General features: G+C 36.7%; 1 protein-coding gene across 1 annotated transcript; it reads right to left on the bottom strand.

Moving 5' to 3' along the window:
- Nucleotides 1-800: 800 nt before the first annotated feature.
- Nucleotides 801-9,596, bottom strand: LOC131791187 (peptidyl-prolyl cis-trans isomerase G). The gene is made up of 12 exons (XM_059108518.2): nt 9,522-9,596; nt 8,712-8,786; nt 7,439-7,546; nt 7,154-7,198; nt 6,593-6,680; nt 5,701-5,730; nt 5,095-5,240; nt 4,264-4,495; nt 3,732-3,884; nt 3,268-3,316; nt 2,312-2,353; nt 801-2,122 (listed from the first exon to the last, which is right to left on the bottom strand). Exons 1-12 carry the CDS (start codon nt 9,589-9,591, stop codon nt 1,118-1,120), a joined length of 2,043 nt encoding a protein of 680 aa, XP_058964501.2. The 5' UTR covers nt 9,592-9,596; the 3' UTR covers nt 801-1,117.
- Between the last annotated feature and the right edge of the window lie 61 nt (nt 9,597-9,657).

Genomic DNA, 9,657 nt, shown 5'->3' with positions numbered 1-9,657 from the left:
TAACCAAGACAGAATTTCTCCTTACAATATCAATACAATATCAACCAGACAAGAGATATGAATAAGGAAAATATCAATTTGGGATAATTAGTTGATCCAATACTAAGTTCTTTGAACTAATATTATAAGAATTGCATGATTGACAGTAAGGAGAATTACAAATTTGATCTGTGAGTGAAAGGGTTAAACAATTTAAAAAATCATCTGATGGCGAAAAGAACAAAATACGAGTTATTTACCAGCGTCAACAAGGGTCGAACTTCAAAATCTGAGTTACTCGTTACGAATAAACCATCAGTGGGATTTAGTTGGTATCTAAGCCCTTCCAATCTTAACCGACCACCGCACAGATAGGTACACTCTAGTGTACTTGCGTTTAGCATGAATAAAAATTTGTTTAGCGTCATCATGGAAGCCTAGGGCACTGTTGAGAAAACTCAATTTCAGACGCAATGGGTATCTTAGACACTGAGAAAATGGGCTTCTAATGAAAGTATACACAAACCTAAAGTTTACCACAGTTCAACAATTTAATATTTCATAACCTATATCTTAAACGAATATTTCATGAGGCCCTCCACTCACACACTAGTGGTTTTCAGGATGAGCCAGACTGAAACTATAAAACACGACACCCAAAAAATTGGCAGTTTTAGACTGTTTTCAACAATTTTCACACTCTACGCGAGGATCTATTAATCCTGAAGATTTATTCATTCAAAGAACAAGAAAAACGTTTGAAGTGTTCACCATAGACAGAGCCACAGAGTGAAGGCGTTTAGACAAAAGAGTCGAGTGTGAAGATTTATGGTAAAGCAAACATTTTACTTCAGTATGCTTGTTGATACAATTCTGGTTTTCTTGGAAACCCAACTGAAGCCTTCCACTAATATCAGGCACTCAAATAACAAAGACAATTATTGCTGCAATAAAAAAACTATTTCTTGTTCCCTGCTTTTCTATGTTTCAACACTAAAAACCACGCAAGAATCGATCAACTTGGTAGTTCCACCTTCTTTCGGCTACCTCAAGACTTCGAGGAGGTTGTATTACGCGATAAGGAAATATCCCTTTGGGACATGTTATCTCTGTTATAAAGCTAACCAGCCTTGCTTTCTCATGGAGAAGCATTCCTTTCACGATGATGACGATGCCGACGATGATGATGCCGATGACGTGACTTCCGGTTTCTCTCACCGGAAGCGTCGCTATCACTATCACTACTGTGTGAACTATCACTGTTTGTATCTGATTTGTCTTCCTCATCTTGGTGCTTGTTGTGAAGAATGGAATCTCTAGTAGTCTCTCCGTATTCTTTCTTGTCTTCGTCGTGTTTATAGGCGGCATTTGATCCGCCTGTGTGACCTCTCCACTCTTTCCCATCGAAAGACCTGTTTGTTTTGCTATCTTCTTCGTATTCACGAGTGGCACTCCTTGAATTTCGTCTAGAGCTGTTTGAGTGTGATTTTTCATCAGAATTGGCCCCTTTTCTCCTAAAGCGTAAATCGTTTTCATCTTCTTGTTGTTCCTCGCTGTCGCTACTACTGCTCGAATTCTGCTCTCTTTTCTTTTGTTTTTGTATTTGTTTGTGAGAGTCAGTGTCAGGAGAAGTAGCGCTACGTTCTTTAATCTCTCTTTCTTTAAAGCTATTCTTACGTCGGGTTGCTGGCTCGTTATCTTCACTGTCATCATTTTTGCCTTCATCTCTTTCCCGATGTGTTCTTGTTAAGCTACTGTGGTTTGTATGATCAGGAGATGAGTGATTATTTTGTTTTGCTATTTCTTTCGGTGACAATTCCTGGTCTGCCTGAGCCTTTATCTCATGCACTGTCTGGGGAGATCCGGAGTGTCTTCGTGGAGATTTCGAGGTTCGTCGCGGAGAGGTCGACCTTCTTCGTGGAGACTTAAATCTCCTTCGCGAAGACCGAGGAGAATTGGAGCGATGACTGACTCTTCCACGTGGAGATCTTGATCGGCCTCGCGGAGACCTTGAGCGTCGGCGTGGAGATTTAGCACGTCTTGGTGGAGACCTTGATCGCCTTTGAAGGAAACGATTGCGTGGTGGGGTGATTCGTGTCACGCTACTATGAGATTCATTGGAGGGTGGAGGAGTGCGATATCGCTAAAAAAAAATGAAAAGAAAATTAAATTAAATATTAAATGTACCTGTAAGAACTAAACGGTAGATAAAAGAAATAAGTTATAGACTCCGACATTTTTTCCTTTGCAGCGTCCATGTGCAGCACAAAATGTCGCTTCCCTTTAACCCTTGGCGAGACAAACAACAATACCATTGCATATTACTCCTTACCATATTTCCTCTTCCTCGAAGAATCCTTCCAGACTGGGAAACCTACATAGAAATTATGATTTACTCGTCAAAAATGGCGCTAAAGTTAAGTAGCTTCTCGCAGTTGCCAAAAAAATTAAACCTTATATTCTTATATGCAAAATCAAGTATAACCTGATTGCCATAAGAAAAGGTAGCCTTCGTGTAGCCGTACCTTCCCCCACCCAGGGTGAAACGGTAGCGAAGGAGTTCCCTAACCTCTGTTTCACCTTGGAGGGGGGAAGGTACGGCTACACGTAAGCTAGGGGAAAAGCAACGTATTTCCCGTTTGAAATCATAACGCAATATACTTCGTAACAACTTGATCACATTTACACTCTCTCTCCTTAGGACATAACAGTTCCTATTGAATATACTTTCGCAAACATATATATATGAAAATCTGTTAACCCCTTAAGTAAAGAGATCTAAAATTAAATTCTCCCAGCCAAAAGCCATACTTGGCTGTGGTACTTTGTCCTAGGAATTCAGCACAACAGAATTCCCAAATGACATTCTCCTTAATTCTCATTATCCTTTCACTCAAATACGTTTTAAAAATCGTACGGAGAATTCACCAACTGATCACTTCTGAGAATCAAAGGTTGACTGATATCCAACAAACAGTATTATTTTGGTAAAATCACGACCACATAACAAACAAGAGTGAGAGTCGAGCGTTAGAAAGGACACTTCAAAATTGATAGAGATATACTCAAGATAACTGAGACAGAATCACATGCCAGAAAGGAGAGTTTTGGCGTGATGAGACGATACAAACGAATCCGCATAATCATTATCATTAAGCTTTGGCCTGAGCGTCTTTAAGCTAATTTCAATTTCCTCACTTCGCCATTTTGGATAGCAAAATCAAACAGTGTAACCTTTGACAGCATAAACTGGCCCCATTAGGATACACTGATTGCTGTGATACCTACCCTGCTCTTGCGGAAGGACATTTTTTCTGTTGTAGGAGACTTGCTTCTTCTAAAATGATGGATGACAGTTGTTAAGTGAGATAGTAAATTGTGTTACAAGTGGTCTGATGCTGAGCTGTATCAGTAACATGTAAATTTTAATTTATCACTAACGCATCCCAAAGTACAGGCTCCATCATCTGAGTTTCTCAGGCAAGTGGAGGAATGCGTGAGGACAGTGCGGACAGAGCCCGAAGAACGAGTCACGCGCGGGAGGAGGAGCGCGAAAAGAGAATACCCTGAAAGCATTCTCCTACTAGCACTGCGGGAGGTCTGTAAGGAGTCTGGGAACCCTCGTGGACCTCTCGTGCGCCCACATCGCCCGCTGACTTGAATTGCGCGGGCTTCGCTGCTCATGTGACAGCACCAACGAGAGCCTGCATGTGACTTCGAAAAAATAAAACGTGGTAATTAATATAGCCAACCTTTCTTTCCCTTCTGTAATCCTCTTTTCTCTGACAGGACTGGGGGTGCGGCTTCTTCTAAACAGGAACGAGTTGTTAGGGACATCTGGGATCTCATCAGCAGCTACTGTACTAAAAGGCTCTGGGCTCTTCTGTGATTTCTCGTTATCTGAGCTATTAAATGAATCAAACATGCATGGCAAATCGCATCCAGTCCATTTTTAGTTTTTAAAAAATAACAATATAATAATAATAATTTATAAATTCCGTAGAAACACTATAGGTGGGGGAAACATTAGTATGGTATTGGAGAAAGAAAGAGGCGATGGCTGGCCAGGCAGAATATTATTTCCTTAAACGTGAGCTATAAAGACAAGGGAACAAGCGTCCATTACAAGGCTTTTGACCAGGATTAAGCTTTAGGAGTAGATTATACAAGCTTCTAAACTCCATATTGTTTGCATGAAGCATATTATGAAAAATCTTATGTCTCAAGGTGCAATGCACTCTGCATTAAAAATAAAATTGCAAATAGAAACTTTAGTTAACTTACCCATTTTTCATTTTCTTCATTTTCTTGTCCTTTGCCTTACTTTTCTTCCCCTTTCTTTTTGTAGAATCTTTCCGCTTTTCTGTCTTTTTCCTCTTTGACCGCTTTTTCTTTCTTTTCTCATCAGAAGAGGACTCACTCTCTGAATCAGCATCAGACTCTGAACTGGACTCCGTGGCTGTGCTGGACTCTTCCTTTTTTTTCTTCTTTTTCTTCTCAGCTTTTTTAGCCATGGCTTAAAATTAAGTGAAAAAAAACTTGTAATAAAAAGATAGGATAATGAATAGAAGTCAATAAATTTGTAAGAATGGAGCCTGGCTGGGTATTACCCAATGTGACCTAAACTACACCAATTCTGCTCTGGGAAACCATAAGGGCACATTCTGGTTTACTTAGATTGATATAAACAGGGCTAGATTAGTTGAAATTGGATCACTGCGTTGCTGTTACTGCTACTTTACAGGGTTTGATCCAGTTAGTCCTTCTCTCAGTGGGTGGGTCCATAACAGGATAGCACCATCTCCCCTCTCAATCATTTCACATTCACATAAAAAAGTAAACAACTTTTGTAAAAAGATATTAAAAAGTTTTTGATTTTTTTTGGAAGACTCATTAAACCCACTTAAATCTTAAACAATACACTACATGTACTATGCTTATAATCAATATTTTTTCCATCAATATTTTTCTTTATACCTTAATGTACATATTCAGAGAAGAACACCTGCCTACCCTTATACTCTGACACTAAATCATCCCAGCCACCCTTAAATTTTGCATTTTTCCAAAAAATGAAAATGAAAATTAGAGGCAAATAAGAGGATGCTTCCATACCTTTAGCCTTTGCTTTTGGAATAAGCTCTCCACAGTTGCTGATTTTGACGTCAACTAAGGGACGACTTTTGTCATCAACTTTTTGATTCTCAATTTCTGATACAACGTCCTGTCCTTGAAGCACATGGCCAAATACCACATGTTTCCTGCAAGTTTTCAACCAAAGATTGAAAGATGCCAGCACTAATTGCATAATTATTAAACTATGAATTTAGCTTTGGAAAGTTCGTTTTTGTTTTGTTTTGTTTTTTTTCTTTTTGTCATCAGCCAAGTGTCAGGCCTGTACTTTAAATTACAGGTGTACAGACTGGTTTTTTTAAACACTAATTACATGTAACTCCTAAAGTGAAAGACCACAGTGGAGTACTTCCATGCAATATCAACACATTTTCAAGCAGGAAGGCAAAAAGAAATAAAATCATCAAAAACAGAATTTTGTGCCAGAAAAGTAGGCATATTCTTCATTTTGACTGATTATGAACCACACATCTAGAAGAATTAAGATAATGGTCCAGTACATACAGATACAGTAGACTATACTGTATATACATGTATACAACTATGTTGGCACCTACAGGGTAATCAACAAATGACTTAAACACTTACCCATCGAGATGAGGAGTGGGTTGGGTTGTTCTGTGGGGTAAGAAAGGAACACACATCAATTTATGTGTACTTGGCATCACTGTTATTGAATTAAAAGTTAAAATAGCGTAATTCCATTCTGACAGATTCATATTTTAGAGTTAAACTAATGAATACCTACATGTAGGTACATGTAGAATAAACACATATGGATCTGAAATAATTTTTTGAGGCAATTTTCAATTGCTTATCAATAGTAATCCACAAGTGTGATTGCTATTTTTTTTCTTTTAGTTTGCTTTGAGATTGCTTTATAAAATTACACAAACTAGCCTCTTGGTAGATCAAATGCCAGAAACTACACTGATGCTACTACAACAACAGAATGGTCACCAAAGGTTTGTCAAGCAAAAATTTCAGGCTTTTCCCTCAATATCTTTTAACTGAGTTCTCACAAGCTGTTCTGTGAATTGTACAATACTCCATCTCCTTTACCAGCTGAATCACAGAGGACAGAACTGCTTTTCATTGTAGTTTAGAAAGCATTCTTTAAAATAGTTTTGGGCCACTGTAAGAGTGCATTGGGAAACACTTCCCTGTGCTTGTTTGTTTGTTTGCTTGTTTTTTGTTGTTTTTTTTTAATATCTTTTAGCAAACTGACGAGTTTTGACAACAATAACTTAATTCTTGAAAAAATGAAAGATACCAAAACCAGCCACAAAAAAAATACTTTGCAAGAATTAAGTTGTAGACCACATGAAAAAATAAAATGAAAATTGTGAAAACTGAGTAAAAAGAGCCTAACATCTCATGATCAAGCCCCTTTTCCATTCAACTGGCTGTTATTAAACATAATTATCATGCTAAAAAGAGCTTCAAAGTTAAATAACTTAATATTTCTTCTAGTACTCACACGAAGAATTGTGATCCATTGGTATTAGGGCCCCTGTTAGCCATTGATAGCAACATTGCCCTATCATGCTTAGCATGAAAAGATTCATCTGCCACACCCAAAAAGGAAAGAAATTTATATTAGAATCTCACCATAGAGATTTTGAGCTTTTATACTTGCTGTCTTGACCTGAATAGTTCTTGGCAAAAAAGTTCAATGAGAAATATTTTACCAGAGATCAAATGCACTTTTAATCACTAATCCATGATTATGACTGGTCTTAAAATAAATCCACTGTACATGTCATTCGGCAGCAGATCACAGACCCAGCAAAAACTTTGAGAGTTGCTTATTGTTCTCTTCCTGAAATTAATCATTTGTTCTGACAAATCAGGCAACACTTTTAAAATCTTTTCGTTCCTAGGAGTGACCAAAATGAACTTATCCAAACAACATCAAAACAGTTTTAAGCAGCAAGAAGATGAGAAGCTGGGAAAATATTAAGAAGGGGATGTTTCTTGAGTTGATGTAAAAAGTGCTCAGAGCTTGTGTTTGTTGTATACAATGTACATGTGCACTAACCATTAAACATTCCTCCATAAATAGATTCTCCTCCTGTTCCATTCCCTGTGAGGAAAATTTTCACTGAGTTACAGTTATACAATATGAAAAAAAACAATGTTACCAAATTGATCATTCCAACTACAAAATGGCTACTTTTTGTTTTAATCATTAATTAAGTTAATAGAAACAGTGTATTTAAATATTTCCATGATTCAATGACAATTAAGCAGTAGAGTTTTTCATCAGTGTCACCATAACAATACATGTACAAAGACCATACTGCATGTATGTTTCTGAACCCACCTTTGGTGAAATCTCCTCCTTGAACCATAAAATTCTTAATAACACGGTGAAATGGCGACCCTTTGTAATGCAAAGTTTTTCCTGAAACCTTGCTTAGCCCATTTTCTCCTAGAAATAACAAGTTTTTTTTAATCATATCTAGTGCATAAACAATAGGAAGATGTGCCTAATCCTTTACACCCTTAAAGAGGTTGGCATCTAATTTCCCTCTAAAGTATCACCCCTTAAATCAACTTTAAAGGTCATGAGAATAAAAGAAATGATTGTGAACTCAAGAAACTCTTGATTGTTAGATAAATTCTCCTTATGAGTAATAAAGGAAGTGTAAAGAGAACAGTAAAGAGAACAGTAAAGAGAACTTGCATACTGATTTTGGGGTGTAAATAGTTAAAAATTCATAGATGTTAAAAACAAATAAAATACAATAATACATGTAACTTAAGCTGAATTGGTAAACTGTACCAGGCAATGGGAATTGCAAATTCTAGTTACATCGTAAATACTTTATGCACAGAACAGAAAAAGACCTAAGACCAAGGTGGCTTATTTCTGCTGACTCTCAGATATGTTCAAAATTAACAAGTATCAAATTTTCCTAATGATTTGAATATATCATCTGCCACATGGATAATGATTGCAGAGAAAAAATATTGCCAAAAGTTTGTTCATTTAATATAAAACCAATTTCACCTAAATTATTTTAACAGCTCAGTGAACTTGCAGATTAAGGATTTTGTTTCAAATAACAACAAATTCTCACTGCTTTAACCCATTCAGTCCCAAGATCTTATTTGTATTTCTCCTTACTGTTTTCCATGTACAATTCTTGTGATATGAGTTTAGAGAATTTACTATTGGATCGACGAACAATCCCCTAATTGATATTTTTCTTTATTCTCTTCACTTGCCTGCTTGACAGAATGTTGGTACAGTAAGGAGAAATTCTGTCTTGGTCATTCATGAGAGTTAAAGGATTAAGTTCATGATTATCATAACATTATTCTTCTTTCATTTGCATGCAAATAAGCTTTCTTGGCCTCACTTTTGAGTGAAAATACAATTGTTTTTAGACATGTGGTCAAGGCCAGGAAGGCTACCTGGCATAAATATAAAAGAGAGTTATTAGGTGATTTATAAATGTGGTTTATAGTAGACAGTCTTTAAATCAGTTTTCATGAAGACTTCATGAAGACTGATTGGAAACAAGTTCCTATGAATGTCACAACAAATATATTGCCATTCTTAGCTTACTGTAACTGAGTGTTTCTCTCACCTGTACATAATGCTCTAAAATTATCACAAGTTTTTGGGCAAATATCAGCAAACAGTTCAAAAATAACCCTGCCAACTGATAAGGAAAAAAAGCTTTATTTAATAGATCTAATACATAAAGATAATAGTATACTACATGTAAGCCTTAGTATACTAAATGTAAGCCTTATCAATTTCTTCAAAAGTTTTAGATAATGCATTGAAATACCATTGGCTGACAATGAAAACGTTGGCCAAATTTTCATCAAGATATACATGTGAAATCCAAGTTAACTTTTTCAATTCTTAGGAGACACAATTCTAGTGTTTTCTTGGTTTGCAGCTGTTGAATCTCAATCATGCTCTTCAGTACCTTCTTAAGGTAATTTTACACATTGCAGGAAACTGCTAAAAACACCTAGCAAAGTTTCGATAAACTCTCATGAGTGTAATAATTGACACCTCCACGATTTTTTTCCACCTTAGACATTGACCAATAAGCAAAAAATTAATCAAATGGGCTAACTAAAGTTCCCAAAAACAGCAAGGTTTCCACATTTTTGAGTGATATGTTGAAGGCTACTGAAAAAATGGTGTAAGAAGCAGGTTTGTGCTCCATCCCCCGGAGTCACCTTTAGAAGAGTCTGTTCATGTGTCATAATAATTTAACAGGTATAGCTTCCTGCGATCATCAAAAGTATCAGGTAAGTGATGGATGTTTACGTTGAAGACAGTGCTTACAGCCAAAATCTACCACTCTTACAAAAAATAGCTAGCAAACAACACTTAAGGCTTAATTTGACTTGTACTTAACAAGTAGTATTTCTGTTACCTTGCGAGCCGTTAATTTCTACATCAAAAAAGCATCTAGGACGATAGCCTTTCGCCTTAGGAACCGCCATCTTGAATTTTTTACAACCTGAAAAGGTGTCTGGGATACTCTATTTTAGTGAATGACCACTGAATAA

Source organism: Pocillopora verrucosa, chromosome 10, assembly GCF_036669915.1.
Source record: "Pocillopora verrucosa isolate sample1 chromosome 10, ASM3666991v2, whole genome shotgun sequence".
NCBI lineage: Eukaryota > Metazoa > Cnidaria > Anthozoa > Scleractinia > Pocilloporidae > Pocillopora > Pocillopora verrucosa.
Note: the sequence above shows the minus strand (reverse complement) of the source record. Positions and strands in the feature narration are given on the sequence as shown.